The 19,125-nt window shown below is 41.1% G+C and overlaps 1 protein-coding gene across 1 annotated transcript in view; it reads left to right on the forward strand.

Annotated features, from left to right (window-relative positions):
- Positions 1-1,091: 1,091 nt before the first annotated feature.
- mdfi (MyoD family inhibitor) overlaps positions 1,092-19,125 on the forward strand; it is a 32,197-nt gene continuing 14,163 nt past the window's right edge. Inside the window, exons 1-3 of the mRNA XM_030418729.1 lie at positions 1,092-1,618; positions 4,017-4,203; positions 17,478-17,615. Coding sequence (XP_030274589.1) covers positions 4,053-4,203; positions 17,478-17,615 — 289 coding nt within the window. The 5' untranslated portion in view covers positions 1,092-1,618; positions 4,017-4,052. The remainder of the gene's footprint in view (positions 1,619-4,016; positions 4,204-17,477; positions 17,616-19,125) is intronic.

Below are 19,125 nucleotides of genomic sequence, written 5' to 3' on the forward strand. Positions count from 1 at the left end.
TGATTGCAGGTGTGTGCGTCACCCTGTCCATTATTTGCCCCCCTGCCCTACCTCTGTCTGTGTGTGTGTCTCAATCCTGTGCCGCCCTCAGTCAAACAGACTCACAGAGCTGCAGCTCTTGATGAATCTATGACAGCATGAGTCCTAATCTCATGCAATTATTGGCTCAGATTTATGCTCAGAGACGTCCCGAACACAGCGAAAAGGAGGAAGGAAGGATTATTTTTATATGAGTCTATACAGTATTTTTCGGGTATCTTTTTAAGGAAAACTCCTGCAAGTAACTTCCAAGTAACATTTTTTGAAGTCACATGAAAAAACTGTTGTAACTTTTGAAAAATAACCAGCTGAACTCGGTGGCATATGGCTATTAGTTGGCGATGTGCTTTGAGCACTTTTTTTTCAGTAATTACTTCTGAACCCAAAGATTACTATAATGGGGATGAATAATGGCTCGTGAGTCATCACTGAACAAAACGACCTAGTTTGGTTTTGCAGGGGCATCTTTAAAGGCCTCGTCCAAACCAGAATGAATGAAGAAAAAAAGATTCCCACAGTGAGTCACTACACGTGTGAAGTAAAAACAGTGAACCCGCAGCTGACAGTGATTTGGTCGACTCATCTCGGAGTACGATACATGTACCCCGCCTGTTATCAAGCAAAAAACGTGACTGGTTTGAAGAATGAAAGATTTTTTTCAACTGAAGCCCTGACAGAAATACAGCAGCACTGACAGCACAATGTTAAGGTTATGTTATAGCATTAAAAGGTCAATAGTGACCCTATCTGAGCACCTATGTAACATTGCATTCAAGTGATTAAGAGTGAGCATTGTTTGCTCTTCTACACACACACACACACACACACACATATATGAAAAGAAGTTCTCCCCACAAACATTTGTTCTATTATTAATGACAAGACATGTGGTCCCTGGGCTCATAAAAATCCTGATGAAAGCTCCCCTGTGTTAGTGCAGTGTCTGGTTCAGGTTAAGGGGTAATTATATGACAGTATAGTTCAGCCCAAGCAGTTTTCTAGCCTGGAGGAAGCACAATCACTGCTGACTGTAGTTTCCTGTCCAATCGGTGCAGCACAGAAGTCTGCGGCCAGTGTAGTGGGAGTGAAGGGAGAGGAGACAGCGAGCGCACGGGACGGATACTGCCCACACTGCTGGAAGAGTTCAAGCAAGTTTGGGGACGGTGCTGGTGGTGGTGTTGGGACGTAGTTTGCAGAAAAAAGCAGTAGAAGTTGAGGAAACCTGCAGCGCAGACAAAGAGCACTCGGCGAGCTGCCTGCAGAGGCAACACAAACTTCCCCAACATCTGGTGTGCTGGAGGACGGGGCGAGCCGTAGAGAGAAACTTTGGAGGCGGAGAGAACAAACTATCCTCGCTGGAGAAAAATGCATTGAATTCTGAGGGGTTTTTATTGTTTGTTTTTTTTTTTGGTGAGGGGCTAAGTACATGAGTCGAAAACTGATTTGGTGGCCGTGTGAAGTGACGAGCGTGGAGGGAAAGAGGACGGGAAAGGTGTCGGAGGGCGAGAAGTCCACCTGGAGCGGTCAGAGAATGAATTAGCCGAAGGTTTGGCTGCACCGTGTCCCAGCCAGAGAGAAGGTAGGAGGTTGTTTTTTTCTTTTTTTCTTTCTATGCTGCTGTTGTCGTTGTTGTTGTTGTTGTTGTTGATCAAAAGTCTAAATCCAGACACAAGAAGGATCCCCACACTGCTGCTGAGCTCGGTCTGAGCGTGCAGAGACTCGTTTTAGGGGAAGCAGGGCGCAGACATGCAATAAAGGTAAACAGAAGACGTTACCAAACAACAACATTTAGTACTATAAAGCTGAATGTAAGCGTAAATGTCCCTGTAAACGTAGACGTTACTGTTTGAAAACCCGGGTAAATGTTCCTTTATTTAACCAGAAGCTTAAAGTTTCGAAATGTGAGGTGCGTCTTTTTCTCCTTTCCCGAAACTTCTAACTACAACTGAACCTTCTCACCTCCCCTGAGGTGTAAAACCCGGTCAATTACAGACATTTCAAGGTGAAGAAAAGTGTATGAGTCGAACACAAGCTCTGTAGAGTTGGCCTCATCGAGTGCCTTTCAGAAAAACTCAGCTTAACTTGTCAAAAGTTTTGGGGGGCAGCGAGTGCGGAGCGGAGCCGCGGGAGCGCGCAAACAGCTGTCCAGCTGAGCTGCTGTGGCGGGGGAGGCGCGCCCCAAACACACGTTGGCACGTGACACATACACTGAACTTTTTCCCGTATTAATGAGCTAAAGAAGGTGTCCAGTAGCGTCCTGGCTCTCTGTTGCTGAGTGAAAGATCAGATAAAACACACCAGTGGCCTTATTACGGGTAAATAAACAATTGTGAGGGTTAAACGACAGGAAGACTGTTTGTGACTGAGCAGACATCTAGAAAGAGCCACGACTGCGTCCTTATGCCAAAAATGATATCAGGCTAATATTATTGAAGTATTATAGATTTGTGTTTTAACTTTATATCAACACAAATAAGGCCTACTAGATCAGCTCAGCCATGGGATGTAACCAAATTAATTTACTTATGTGCTCTACTTAAGTACAATTTAAGGTACATTAGATTAGATTAGGTTAGATTAGATAAGCTTTACTTATCCTCCAACGGGGAAATCCACTTGTTACAACAGCTAAAGATGCAACAAGTCCGGGAAAAAGACTCAGACAAGTATGCCAGAAGTTAAATCATGCCACCACGGTGTCATAAAATGTTCAAAGTAATGTCCTCTGCACCCCGAGGGACCTCTGTCTGCTCAGCAGATGGAGGCGACCTTGGCCCTTCTTATATAGGGCATCAACAGCATACATGTGTTTTTCCTTAAATATTGCCATTTTCTACTTATACATCAAATCCAATGCATTTATTTGATAACTGCTGCAGTGATTCAACGTCTTTACTCAAGTAAAAGTAATAAAGTACAGGCTCTGAAATGTACTCAAAGTATAAAAGTAATACGTTTCCCTCTGGAGGACATTTCTGCTGTCCATTTTTAAGACTATTAAACTTAAACATTAAATCAGTAGGTTTTGTGGGAGCTATTTGTAAAAGCACCAGGAAGATAGCTGATTGTTGATTGTCTCATTCCCAGGACGTGAAATATCGACATGTTGGGTTGGTAAAGCGCCACGTGCACGGCAACAAATTGAGAAAACGAGAAGATCCTGGCAGAGGGCTGCAGGGTCTCTGCAGTGCACATATGAGACATTAACACGTCTCCCCCTCCGTCTGTTTCCGGCTTTTTACGCTGTTTTGTCTTGCTACTTGTGCCGTGCCCGGTATGCACGGGCAGGCGTTGTGCAATGATGAAAAATAATAAAAGAACCCATAATTCCCCCCTCAAATGCATTAAAACTAGAGTAAGGAGCCTGATTTGAACACGTAAGGAGTATAAAGCACAGATAGCTGTGTTTAAAAGTAAAGAGTTAAAGTAAAAAGGTTGTCAGAAACACAATAGGTTGTAAAAGCTCTCTGCCGTTGTTGCAGATGTTAAGTGAAATACTCAAATCCAAAATTTTCATGCACATTTCTAGTGCGTGAGTCAGCACGACATGGACGATTTGCTACTATCTGAAAGCTTGGCATCCTTTTTTTCGGTAATGATTTGGTCTTTTCTTCTCCGTGCTTCTTTTTTCCCCCCCCCTTTGTCTTTTCATCTCATGTTTGAGCGTTGAAAGGATTCATCTTGACTGCTTGAAACTCTTAGAAAGGCTGTACACATATACATAAATGAACAGAGACCACTATTATTGTTCACAACACAAGTTTAAAGAGACTGAAAAACTATTAAATCAAAGGAAGCTGTTATTAGGCACTTCCTGTTGTGGTGAGAGGGATTCATGCTGCGTCAAGTCCTGCCTGCCTGACTAAGCATGCCCTGATGGCTTGATACCCAATCCAGACATCAGTGACAGAGCTTTCGCGTCACAGTCATCTACTCTATGTCATAATATCTTCGTCTACCTCCTCTCGGCGACTCAGGCTCACTCCTTGGCCCCTCCACCTGCTTCCACGCCCATGGATGAGGAGAGGAGCGCCCCTGCCATCTCCCCAGAGCCACCTGATGATGGGGACCCCAGTTTTCCCGCTGCACCACCCAGTTCACACACAACCTCGACCACAGAGACAGCAAACGGCTGCCAGAACCCTGATCCCTGTCCAAGTGAAGGTAAGGAGAATTTTTTTTTAAAACAAACAGCTGTCGGGACTCTGGTGTGTAGCCGGTTATTCTTTCTGCGTGTATGTGCTTAGTGTTTGAGAAAGAGAATCAACAAATAGTTTGTGATGAGTCTGAACATGCCTTGAATAGACTTATGTGTATAACCACAACCACCAAGTTCAATTAAACCTCCTTTTGTTTTTTTTTGTTTTTTTTTTGGTGTGTGCGAGCCTTTTATTATGAAAAATGGGACTTAGAGGATTAAGTGCTGAGAGCGAAAGCCTCTCCATGCTCTTTCATTCATGTCGACCTGATTGTGGGCAGAGGTTGGCCGGCATATATGTGAATGTATGGCTGCATGAAACACATTTTCCTTCCTTAACAAGCTATAGGAGAAACAAGAATGGACCCATTTATTTACTTTTGTGATAGTGCATACACGTCCGTGTCAGTTTTTCCAAAGTGGAATGAGTCACACGGTTAAAAACTTTCAAAAGTCAGAGATTTTGTTCTAGTGACTCCCCACTAATTCCGACAATTAATCACTTTGTGTTTTTTGGTGGACGTCATAATGAGTCATCAGGTCAGAGGTCTTCTCACTGACTGATAAAACAGTTGTGTACCGGGGTGATGGGAGATGTGGGGGGACGTGCCGCCTTGGATGATCTGAGGGGTCAGGGACAATCCAGCTCCACGGAACGCTTAAATTGGACCCCTGGGAATTTGGGAATGAACTCATGACCCTCCCCCTTGTGTGATTGGTCATGGTAAGAGCTGACTGATGCCAGAGTGGGAACAACAGGACTTGTGGAAGTATTGTGCCTGAATGAGTCATCCGGGATCAGACAAAATGACTTGAGTTTCCTCAACTTTCAATGAGAATACAGCAGCACTGCCTGCTTCTCAGCAGGCTGCAGGTCCTATGGGGTAACTGGGGTAGGTGTGGTAAACAGTTAGGGAGGTGTGCAGAGATTTAAGTGGCCTGTTGCCATGGGAGACCGCCACTTCAATGGTTGATGGCTTTCTTTAAGTTTTTCTGTTTTTTTTCTCAAGTCTCAACCAAATGTATAATTATTACTGTATCCAATGTGTAAAATATATAGGACGCACACACGCACATCTCTGTTTTCTGATACACTGCGGTTCACCACGACGAGTCTAAGTACAGCATCAGATTTAATGATAATGCCTCTGCGAAGAGTTTTAGAGATATTAAACAGCTGGTGTGTGCCTGAACATGTTCTCGTGGCTGAGCTGACTTTACCTGTGCTCTCCCCCTTAGGAAGCCAACACAAAGTAGAACTGTGGCTTCACCCACTAAAGTTAGACTGCTGTCTGGCTGACTGGTCGTGTGTGTGTGTACATTGAGGGTAGTAGGTGAGCCAGGGTGGGGAGGAGAAGATTGGTCAGGCTACCTCTGTGGGCAACAAGGCCCTGCTTTCAGCGCTTTGCTTCCCACCCTGCCAAACCCACCCCCCTCTGCCTGCAGGGTGCAGGGAAACACAACAGGCACATATACAGTAAATCTAACTCAGGCTTTTTGCTCCTGGATACATTATTACAAATGGATTATAGGTTCCAAGATGGCAATCTGTATTCCTGTCCAAGCTGCTACACATGCTAGGAGCGGTTAAATTAATGTTTTACACATTGATCCAATGTCATTACTTCTGTAAAGTCATGTGTCAACCTCAGAGTCCACGTCAGATTGTTACCAAATCAATCACCAGAATAGATGTTGGCTATGCATGTGTCTGCAAACCATGGATCTGTTGAAGATCTGTTATGCTTGAGCTGTGGTTAGGTTTAGGCACAAAAAAACACTTGGTTAGAGATCAAAATAGATCATGTTTTGGTTTAAGATGCCTGTCTTGGTCGCCACAAACACAGCTGGAGATTTTCCGAGGTCTCTGCAAAAAACAGCCAGTTCTATCGCAGCAAACACAGCTGGTGATGCCCCCAGGTCATCTTGAAAACTATCCAGTGGTGTCACACTTACAGATGTAAAAAGCCGATGTCCCTTGTCAAAAACATCCAGTGTTTACACACTTACATGTTGAAAGCAGCCCTGAACTGTGGTCATTTTGTAGAAATGTCAATATGTGGCCTATGACAGTGACTAACTTAGGGAAACACTAACAGCCAACATTTTATCCCGGTACTGAAAGATGTGCTCTGATGTTGGATCTCCTTAACTCTCTTGTATTTTCATCAGTTTTGTATCAAACAAAGCTTGTCACTTGTTGTAATCAACAACCACATGCCAAGAAGAAAAACCCTTTAAAGACGTTCTTGTTGCTGCAAGAGTAGCGTAGCCCGCTGTGATATGTGTGGTTTAGCAAATGAGACAGGGCCAGAGGTAGGAAAGTGTCAGTGACTGGAGAGGGTGGAGCCAAGGGAAAGTTAATGTACAGTTTATGTGACCAATCACACAGAAATGCATCACCATTCTTTTCCTATGGTACGGTGCAACTGCACGCTCCTCCCTCGTACCGAGTGTCATGTTTTGTTAGCGGTTTTAAGAAGTTGAAATATTGTGAGGAGCAGAGCTGCTGTGTGTCTTCCATTAATACACATGACGGCTCATTGTGCACACAGGCCCACTCCACAGGTGCATCATGCTGTTTTGCCCAAAGCTTCTCAGATCAAGAAAAGTCTGGGTGTTGTTTCGCATTTTCAGAAAAAGTAAAGGGCGTCAGCTCGATTGCCCAAGCACCGACCCTGCTTACATTCAAGAGTTCTGTCTGGGGTTTACTGTACTAATACGTAACGAAACTTAATCAAACTTTATGGTGGAAACACGGCTTACAGTAAGTTAACTTACAACAACACACCACACCTGCTATTCATGAATGTAGATAGCTGGCTATTAGGAAGATGACATGCCCATTTATAATACTGCCTAAAGTTCTGATTGTTCGTCTTTCCCTTATTGGCAGAATCAGACCAGATGTTTTTTTCCCCCCAGTGGCATACAAGACTACACTGAAATGACACATGCCAAAAAATGTCCAGGCTTTGACTGACTTCAAGGTGTCAGACCAAAAGTTGCCCTGCCGTGCTGTGCCAAGCTCTTTTAACTGATGCTTTTGCAACGATACTCTGTGTGTTCAGTAGGTTCTTGCCAAGTCATCGTAACATACGTACAATTAAACACATTCCAAAGTAATAGCCCTGTGTCTGATAATGGCACTCGGAATCTCTCTGTTCAGTTTGGTCGACACTATGTCATGGGTGTGATTCATGACTATGGTTATTTTTTGAGGCCATAGTTTAATTATGGCAATGAGCTGGCAGCATCAGCATGGGTGACAGCCAATCACGATGCACTGGATGAGAGTTTGAGCCCTCTTGCTACCCCATGCTTGGCCAGCAGTCTTTTCTGCTGAAAGTCAATAAAGCTCTGCTCAGTCATTACAAGGCCACTGAATGGTGCTGCGTGTGTGTGTGTGCGTGTGTGTGGACAGATGTGCGCCTCTCGCTGTTGTGAGTGTTGCTCTCACTCAGGCATGAAGATGCAATGAGGCTGTCTGTTTATATAGGAGCCTCTTACCACCACGTGCTAGATTCCCACATTCTCTTTCACCACCGGCATCTCTTTCACTCTTTTTTTTCTCTTCCTTTTTTTCGCCCACCTCACTGCTTTTGTGTGTGTTTATGTTTCTTTCTGTTACTCTATGTTTCTCTGTGTCGGTGCTGATATACACACAAACACACGCACACACACACACACACACACACACACACACACACACATATATATACACACATAAAGATAGATAATGAAATGTCTGACCTGGATAAATCGGAATACAACCTTATGGCATGCAGATATTAGAGGTTTGGATCTTCGCTGGCCTGATTCATTTGATTTGAATTGATTTTATTAGGACGATGATACATCTCTGTATATCGTATACTTTATATTGCACAGGGCTGCTTTTATTTCAGTTTTAACCAGCAGTCAGCTAAATCTTAGCTCCCTTTTTATTTACAAAGTCCTTTTAATTGTTTTTCACATCTCAGCAGAGCACTTCTTGAATGTGGCAAATATCACAACCATGGCTCTGCTGCACACACCTCTCTCTGAGTTGAACCGCAACGTTGGCAGCGCCTCCTCAGGTCATGGCTTATCTGTCACTGCATGGATGCAGAATCTTCTATACTGGCATCGGGATGCAAGAACCACACCTCTAATTGAAATATCCCATCTTCCGATGACTATATTTGCCTGTGTAAGTCATTCAGCAACATCAGTATCAAATCGAAACTGTTTCATAACCAGATAAATATTCCTTGTAGTACGATTGCATAAACAACTTGATATAGTTTAGCTTGGAGTTTGCATGTTTGCAGTCAAGTAGGCCATTACTAAATGATTGACAGGTGACAGAAAGTGATTAATTGTTAGAATTACCCACTTAAACTTCTTAAGCACGTCATATTGTTTTAAACTTCTCATCTCAAGAGCCCTGAATCTGGCTCTTCAGGATTTGGGCTGTGAAGCACTTCATCTTTTCAGTCTGATAAGCTAACGCTAGCTTAAGCTAGATCAAGTGTACATCTGTTTGACTAGGGACTTATCAATATATCAAAACTTTTAGTCAACTGCCTTGTTAGACATGACATCATCAACGAATATATATTAATTATTGACCTCAGCAACAAGCATTCCCTTTGTGTAAAAATAAGATTAAGGATAACGCTTGGTAAGACGTGTCTTGTTGAATGCAGGCCTGGAGTTTATTATCACAAACCCAGTCTCAGCTGTAATTAATCAAAAAACATTGGTCTGATATTTTCAGCACTGCTTTCAACATATCAGCCCATTGCCACATGTTCAGACCTTTGCTCGTGTGACTTTGTTCATCCTCTTGCTCTGTTATACAGGATAATTCCTCCGTCTACATCATAGTCTGAACAACAGTGTGTTTATTTTATCTCTCCCTCTCTCTTTGCTGCAGTGTGTAGATGTAGCTATTTGCTTACTTGTCCCTTTTTGGTCCCTGAGGTTGTTGAGGCTTGTGTCTAATTTGGTTTCTCACAGAGATTGAAATAAACTAGGAGCAATTTGAGGCATTTTTACAGCATATTTGAACTAAGAAAATGAGCGTGCTTTTTTTTCTTCCCTTCACCACCTCGCAAACATTTGAGAAGCTGCTGCTGCTCGGGTGGCCTCTCTCTCTCTCTCTCTCTCTCTCTCTCTCTCTCTCTCTCTCCCACCCCCCCCCCCCCCCCACACACACACACACATACCACCTACTGACTCTAGTAATGTCTCCAAATCCTCATAACCCATGTCCATTACTGTTGACAGATAGTGTCAACATGTGATAGTAAAAACTACCTGGCAAAATGTCTGTTTTCGTTGAGATTCTTGAGCCAGGGGTCTGTACAGTGACGGGTTTGATGCTTACCTGTCCATGTCTGTGGTCATAGTCTCTTACAGTTTAAGGCAAATATTGATCCTTGATATATTGATATTGATGTGTTGAAATCAGTCCAGATCGGTCATTTTCATCACAAACATTTTGTAATAGGGTTATGTCTGAGTGAAGATATTCAACAGTTGAACAATAAAATCTATTGCAAAAATTGACAGTGATTTATATGAGATATCACAACAAGGTGTCATTTAACGGCGTTATTGTATATTGTATAACATTCAACCCCAAACTATCACAGAGATAATGCAGGGATAAACAAAATAATCAATTTGGACTCGACAAATGTAAAATTATTCATTCACAATCGTAATAAAGTTTTTGGGGAAAAGATAAACTTTTATTTTGCACCTTTCTTCAAGGTCTCTATATGTATTATTTATAAAAATGTTATCCTGTAAAATGTATATTGCTGCACTTTTCATTTTGCATGTTTGCCAATGTGCACACTAATACCAACATCAGCCTGCCAATATATGCATTCAAGCAGGGCGTATACGGTTTGTTTGTGATTATTTACTTTTCGTTAACGCTCCGTGAATTCCTTTTAATTCCGCCGCTCTCTCAACTCCGTGTGAAAGCCTGTTTGTCCTCCACCGCTTACAACCACTGTTTGTCCTTAGCATCCATATGTTGTCCTGTATGGTTTGTGTTTGTGGATCTGGTGGCGGTGTCCTGGTGCAGCAGAATAGCACTCAGTCAGCAAAGCAGCTGCTCAGTATTTTCCCAGGAACCAGAGGAATCTCAGAGACAAAGTAACACAATTAAACACCCCTTAAGTCTGTTCAACAGCAGACAGTTTTTGTCTTTAATGAGCTTACACTGCTTCATTCTCTCAGCAGCTATAATCTCTGATTTTGGACATATTCCAGTACTGCACTCTCACAGCCCCTCTGTGCAATGAATGCGTGTGTGTGTTAGTGGGTATATGTTTCTCTGTGTGTGCTTTCAGCTTTTGGCTGCTTTACAGCTGAACAATTGCCCCCTCTTTTCCTCCCTTTGTGTGTGTATTCATGTATGGGTGTGTATATCTGTTGAGAGATACACATAAAGCCATGCCGTTGCTGTGGTCTTCTTCTTCTCTTTGTATTATCCTTTGTCCTGGTCAGAACCCCTTGTGGTTTGTGTGTGGTTTCAATCAGTTCCAGTCATTAGTGCTGGCCAGAGAGCGGCTACTGCGTCGTCTCCACTAACTCCGCTCTGCTGAACATTCTTCTGCTCGGTCGCTCTTATCCTCATCTTATTGTGTCTCCTTTGCAATTTTCTCAACTCTTATCTCTATCGTTATGATTTTAGAGACGAGTCAGCACGAGTGTGAATGTGTGCACCCATTTGAGTCTGAATGGTGCACCACCGACTGAAGCAGTGATGGAATGTAACTAAGTATGTCTACTCAAGTACTGCTATTGAGTACAATTTCGAGGTGCTTATACTTTACTTGAGTATTTCCATTTTTTGCAACTTTATACTTCCACTTCGATACATTTTGCAGGAAAATACTGTGTTTTTTACTCACTACAATCATTTGAGAACTTCAGCTTTTTGGTTATCAAGCAAACTCAAAGGTGTAACACTGTATGAAATGGCCACCTTGAATTCATACTCCTAACAAATAGGAGCAGCATATTGCCAGATAAATTGCTAAATGCTGCTAACTGTATTCTTTTCTACATCCATGACTGTAGCTACTGTTGGCTTGTTAGGTCAGTTAGTGTGAGTGTCTGTGTTGGTGCTGCACCACCAGCACAAGAGCTTTGGACCTCTGGGAGAAAGAGGTTTTGAGGCCTTTTAGCATGTTAAATATTATATTCTGAACACATAGCATAGATGTCTTTGACAACGTCAAAATTGTTATTTATTCACATACTGTTGATAATGATAAATGTTTTGAACTAAAAGTCTTACATTTGCACCTTTAACAATAAACTTTATTTTCACCCGAGCACTGACAGAGTAAACTTTGCGGGGAATTTGATTATACTGAGTTACCCCAAGCATGTTTTTCTGCATTATGTTTGGTAAAAAAAATGTTTTTCCATATTGGCACATATCAGACAGCATTCATGTTGATACTGATCTGTGATAGGCCAATATCAGCTGATAATATCTGCTAACCAATATATCGGTCAGGCTGTATGTCTGTGAAAGTAATATTCCGTTACTGCATGGTGTGTATATTTTTGTCATTGTTCATTTACTACATAAATATACTATATACTATATGTATATACATGGTGTAGATCATAGATTACTTCCTTATTTTTAGTAATTCTCCTTATTAATTTCATTTTATTTCATTCTTTCACTTACCTCTCAGCCTGTCTTCCAGCTGCTATCACTGAATTTCCCCTCTGGAGCCAATAAAGGCTATATGATGAAGTTTCACTTTATTAACTCATCTGGTGTATTTTGAATGCCTGTTTGCTCTCATCTATGGCTGGTGGGGTGCATATGTACCGTGTGCCTTTGCCAAAGGGGTGTACACACCTACGAGACCTCCTTTTGTATACACATTAGAAGTGTGTCTCTAAAGAAGCCTCAGTGAGGCAGTAGAAAGGTATTTTAAAAAAGCAGCAGGTAACCTCGGCTCAGCTCTCTGTTGTCTGTGAATCAACACTACCCCTCAGAGATCATACCCAGAGGAGCAGCAGGTTGTGCTCCCCTGCAGGTGATCCAGGATATGTCGCACCACTTGCCAGATCACATAACCTGTATGTGTGTGTTGATATGTGTGTGTATCTGTTGAGTTTATGCTTAAACCACTACCCTTTGTGATCCACATGTTTTTGTTTCAATGGTTTACTGTTTGTTTACCAGGAAACTGAAATTCCTCTGAATCGCCCCTTCAGGTCCACTGACACGTGAACATACACCAAATTAGAAACACACATGGACACGCACATACATGAACACACACACACACACACACACATAGACAGTGAAGCGTGCACAAACAAATACACATACTCACCCACACGTGTAAACACACAGCCCGATCTCCTCAGCGGCTCTTGATTGTTCTGGTCTGATTTGAATTAGAGGCTCATCTTTCTCAGATCTCAGAAATGGCTCTGAGGTTGCGCGGTTTGGTGGTTTGATGCCGATGCCAGCACACAATTGGTTGAAGGCCTGCTTGGATGGCACTAGGGGTTTGGTGGGGATGTGTTTAGCTCCAACAATAGTGGTTTTGAACATTTACAGAGAGAAATCTTTGACTGAGTCACAAGACCTACACCCTTTAACCCGTGGTACTCCGTTGGCAGCAAGGGTCTAGATGAAAGTAAGGAGCAGACTACTACACTTTTCTATGGAGGGGTTCAGTTGACCAGATAAATAAACACATACTCAGGAGGAATGCACAGGTGTTAAACAGATATTTAGATACTCTGTGTATGTATTTGTTGCATATTTTCTATACATTAACTCAAGGGCAGAGATACACTGGTACTTTCACAACTAGTGCTTCTACTTTTGTTACATTCCCAAGGAGCTGCTTTGCAAGAATAATTCAAATCTGTATTTCCCGGATGAAGTAATACTGGCCTCTTCTTGAAATGATTGTTGTGGAGTCATCGACCTTCCACCGAAGAAGGCTGTCCTTTCCTTTCCCCGAAGTTTGCTTACACTGAGCCTTCGTGTGGCTTTGATAATGACATAATTGCCCCCAAAAGCAGCTTCCAGAGAGCGAGATCAAAACAACATGAGGAAGAGGATCAGTATAACTAATAAATGCCACCTAAAGCGCTTTTTGTTTGAATGATGTTACTGACCTCGATATTTTCAAAAGCCTGCCAACTGTCTACAGTCATTAAAGTCAATTGTTGCCCGCCAGGGCATGGTGAAATATTAATTTTTCATGATCCATCCTCAACATTTGGATAAAATGGATACCAGGTGCATAGAACAATGGACTATTATCATTTACTAGCTGATTTTGATGGGCTAATTGCTAATTGATTAACTGATTATAGGAATATTAAACATGATGTGTAAACAGAGAATTAAAAAATGGGACCTTGAACTGACTGGGTCTTTGGAGAGAGTAACATATGTCACCTCCTTTAAAACGTCCTTAAGAGTGTCAAAGTAATTACAAGAAAGTAAAATAAGGATGAGCAGGTGAATGGTAATGACAGATAGACATGTACACTGCTAGCTAGTGACATAAATTTGCTATTATACACACATATCTTTAAACTAGACATTAGGCAGTGTTGAGGGCAACAGTTCTCACTAGTGGCTTTCATATCTGAAGCCGGCTGATTGAGACTAATGGATACAACATGTGTCTTAGAAATGGCTTCCACATGTAGGAGACATATGTTTGTGTGGAGAGAGCTGACACTAGATATAGGAACATTGACGTATGAGCAGATATGTCTTTTATACTGGTCTGATAATGTTTTTACCACAGAGAAAAGGTTAAAGATTCATAACATTAAAATTAAATGATGCATTCTTGAATGAAAGAGAAAGTCTTTGCAGTAAACAAAAAATCATTAGGTGAAAGAAAGGGTACGCATAGCAGTAATATAATCATAAAAAACCTTTAAAGTACATTTTCTATACTATTTTTGGTTTTAAAAAAATGATCAGAAACAGGGTTCCACACTTGGTCCATGTAGAATCATAGTCCACGGTTGGTTATATGGGAATGTATGTATGTACAGGTATGTGTGTGGTGTTTATGTACTACTGTCTACCCGGAAAGCAGGAAGTGCTTCCTGTTCCTTCAGGTCCTGTTTACGTCTTCAACTTCACACGCACAGAAATCCCACAACACACCAAAAAGTCTGCAAATGCACACACGCAGAAACACACACGCAAACCCATGAAAGTGAAGGCAAACACAAATCCTCCAATGCTCACAACACTGTTCCTCTTTAAGGTTAGACCACCTTGCATAACGAAGCGATTCAGACTGTGAGCTTTAATATACTTGAAAATAAAGATAGTCTTCCTTCAGGCAGAATAAGGGTGCCTGCACGTTTGCACATGGGTAATATTCCAGTAATCCTTTTTTGTAAACAAATTCATGATTCTGGGTACACTCTGTCTACAATATAACATTAAAACACACAAATAAACATTGCAAACATTGTTAGCAAAGCCAAACACATTTGCATGCGTATCCCGCATTTAATTAGTAACTCTAAAGACTTTTATTGAATTAGTCTGTCAGTCCTTTGTTGTTCTATTTTTTGGAGGGGCTATACATGAATATGATGTAAATTAAATGCGGTACCAAACAACAGCAGAGAAGGGCTTGACAAAAGAATAGAGAAATGTTTGTCAAACAGCCTTCAGCATAACCAAAATATTTTGCCATGTTGCAAATCTTTTTTCAATTAATTAATCAATAGCAAAAATCTTCTGTTCTATGTCTCTTTCCCTCTGTGTGTTACAGACTCCGGATACACACAGCACACAAACAGCAACATGTTCTGTTTAACAGAATTTACTAAAGACATGTGGCTATCCTTGCCTGTATCACCATCTTTAGCTTTTACTGCATCACACATGACTTACTGTTAGTTAGTCATTGTTCCAATAGGTGAACAAAATATGTAGCTGTGATCAATCATCAAACACTCCTTTTCTTTGCTGTAACGGTTAGGGAGTTGGGCAATAGAGAGAAGATGTTGCAAAAATTAGATCAGAATGTCTTCAAGAAGTATGCTCTGATGTTTTCTCCTGTATTAAAACTAACACCGAAGCAGGAAAACTCATCTCATGACGTCAAAACAGCTTGACTTTGGTGTGTTTTTTTGGATGTTTTAAAGGAACATAAAGGAAGTTTCTCATTTTGCCTGATTAAATATAAATGACTTTAAACAAAGAAGAGCAAAATATCCTCACATGTGAAAAGATGGAATTAGAGAATTAATGACCTTTTTTTTGCACAAAATGGACAAAATTACTATGAATTGATTGGCATAGTAGTTGCTGACTAAGTTTTTGTTGATCGACAAATCAGTTAGTTGAGTAATGGTTGCAGCTCTAGAATAATAGAGTGCAGACCTCGTCCAAGGCCCAACAGTCCCCTTTAATTTAATAAAGCCTAATCCACTTTCAAATAATAAAAAAAAAGGTAGTCTGCTAGATCCAGAGTTATATTTGGATTCGCATCAGAGCGAGCTCACTTATAGATACTAACTACCTAAATATCCCAGATTTCTTTCAGCAAGATTCATGTATTATTCCAAATTAATGAAAATGTTAATAAAAGGCCTTATCTTGCAATGTAAGGAAAAGTGAAAATAAATTCCAGGATCCGTCCCTTTATCCAGATCCACACCAAAAGTTAAAGGGGTCTATTCTGGTCAAACAATGATCCTTGAATTTTGTGGAAATCTGTTTAGTAATTTGTGTGTAACAAAACAAACCAACAAATCAACCAACATGTGAAAACATAAAGTCCTTGACGAAGGTACAAATTATTTTGCAGATTCATTTGAGCCTTGATATCTCAGTATGAGTGTCTTTTTTCATTTTGTCATTTCAATATAGGCGGAGACTTGATGATATGATATCTTAGCAAATAAACGAAGTGTACTTTGAGGTATAGTTGTAAATAAATAGACAGCTAACTCATGTGTATTAACTTGTTTGTGCATTTTTATTTTGCACTTTTTGAGATCAGCTGATGATGTGCTTGGTGGCACTAATGACTTCTTTCTCCTGCCCGGACCTCGACATGCACCCTGTTTGTTTCCCCTTATACGTCAATGACTAAAGCAACATTTTTCAATTAAAACGCAATATCAACCAGGTCTAACCAACTACTCAGCTCATCCTTACAAATTACTTTGACACTGAACTGAGCTGTCTGCTATCTTTCTCTTTCAGCTCCCTGTAGTGGAGATACCTTTGCACAAACATTATATATGTTTAGCCCTAAAAGTGGGAATTCACGTATAGAGTTATGCCAAATATGCAGAGGAATTTATTTGTAGGAGTGGAGAGGGAATGTGAACTGGAGATGAAGAGTGTGAGAGGCAGGGGACAGGAAAGAGAGGACAGATAGAGAAGTGAGCCAGAGTGGATAGAGTAAATAAACATAGCCGGGAAGTGTTGAGTCCACGCACAGGACGTGGTTTGGTTTGTGTGTGTGTGTATGTGTGTGTTTATCAAACCCAGCTGGCTCCCATTTGCCCAGGAATGAGTCTGCACCTCTCAGAGGCCCAAGCCTGCCCTGCTTTGAAGGCCTCTGTGTGGTGTGTTTGTATGTATGTATCAGTGTGTGTGCATAATAACAGCTTCATTAGAGCACTGCATGGTACCAGTGAACACATAAAACACCCAGACATACATTTACTGTATGCATATTACGTGTGCATCCTCCTATATGTTCATTTTAAACACACACACGCATACAAACACACACACACCCACACACACCCACACACACACACACACATACACACAGACACAAACAGCCATCCCTGCACACACACAGACCCACACAGATTTCAGGTTTCACAAGCATGCACATAGACCCCTAAACAGTCCCAAGAGGTTGGGATTTAACTGCTTCCAGATGATAGTTCAGGACAGAGCACACACCAACAGACAAAATCTTCTGCGTTGTCGAAGTCAGCAGAACCATTTGGTTTAAATTAATTAAGTGCTAGTAGATGGGAAATGACATGGGAGTAGACACGTTTACTACAAGAGGGAAAACAGCTTGTTGCTGATGGCTGATAATATCTACATAGAAAGCAGTTACTCATTCAGGAAAGAAAACTTGGACCTGAAAACCTTCAAAACAAACTTAACATAAGCATAAAACTTTGTGGTCCGCTTTAATGTCTTAATTGTATTTGTTCTGTCTTTTAGATGTGGTCCATACCTATACTGAGCCGCTCATATTGAGGATAAACGGCACCCAAGAAAGGCTCCGAGGCAATGAGGGAGACAAGTGGAACAACAGCCTCTCTCACACAGAGCTCACAACACCCAGCAAGAGTATCACATGTGAGTAAATAGCACACACACTCACACTCACACACACACACACACACACACACACACAAAGAGAAAGACGCTCAGAGACTGGTGAGAGTTTTATTTCCATTACCGATCACTGGTCTGATGAGTCACATTGTCCTGACCTTTAACAAATACATTCTACACACCCTGAAGAAATAGGTCAGGTAATCATACACACAGACAGAAATATCTACATTGTCAGCTAAGTAGGTTAAGTTTCTGATTTCTGAACACAAGCGAGTCTACATACTTGAAATGAAACACATTTCCTTCTCTTTACACTTTCTTCTGCTACTCTTCTTCTGCTAGTCATTTTATTCTCTGTTTGTCTGTTGGAGCTGGGTTTGTGAATATCACCATAATAACCATGACAATCTAGGTGTGCGTGACTGGCTCTGTGGCCTTTACCTCCATGTCTCCTTAAATTATTCAAGGTTCATTCGAATTCTGGGTCAAATAAAAAAAGATTCTCAATAGAGCGGAAGTCCTGTTGCATCCAGACTAGCTTCTATTAGCTTCTGTAACTCTGAGCATTTGTCTTTCTGAGGAAGTCAGCTGTGTTTTGGGGGGTTTACCATCCACATTCAAAGATGCAGCAGCTGAGTAGCTTCTTCTCTAATAAAATCTTTTGTATGGGTTAAATGCACCAACAAAAGACAGAGTTTGATGATGTCACAAAGCAGCGTGGGAGAAAGGAGTTATTGTCTGCATTCTTAAACAACCACTATTGCTGATTAAAATGAACAGTTGTGCTCCATTACGAGTGAGCAATACATATAATTGCAAACAATGAAGTGGCTAGCTAGTTACTTAATTAGTGATCCATTAGTCTTAGCACCGTTACCTTGAATAAAACATTTAGGATAATGTAAGTGGAAAGTTTAACTAAATAAAAAACAAACATCTAGTTTGTTTTTTAAACATTTGAATGCGAAAATGGTGCATATTATATCTTTAACAAAGTTGTTGTTTTTCTGACATTTTAGCCGTAATCACCGTTGTTAAAAACAATTCAGCGCTGGCAACCTGGCCGCCTATTGGTTTAAGATCAAGTTACATGTCATCCACCTGTTCCACCCCTCATTTCCTGTCACTTCTCTGCTGTCTGTAAATAGAATAAAGGGGGAAACAAAATAATAAAAAAATGAAAGATAAAGGAAAAAAATAGCTGAAAATATGCAAGTTGTCCCTCTCTGTCGTTTCATATAGCTTACTGCTCAACTTTAGCCAACAACAATCTAGGGCTTATGCAAAATTGTGTTTGTTGAAGGTTTCTTCAAACAGAAATATGAAATAAGCAAAGCAATTATATCCAGTTTTGAAAAACCTACCATCCCTGTCTAGACACATGGACTAAACCACACAACATACAGTTGAAACTGTGTTCCACGGCTGAATTTGTAGTAATTTGTGTTATTATAAATGTCAAGGTGATTTTCCAGAAGTTTCCCATTTGACCTTGGCCCTCTTTCTGCGATCTGTGAAACGGATTCTT

This window comes from Sparus aurata, chromosome 6 (assembly GCF_900880675.1).
Source record: "Sparus aurata chromosome 6, fSpaAur1.1, whole genome shotgun sequence".
Lineage (NCBI taxonomy): Eukaryota > Metazoa > Chordata > Actinopteri > Spariformes > Sparidae > Sparus > Sparus aurata.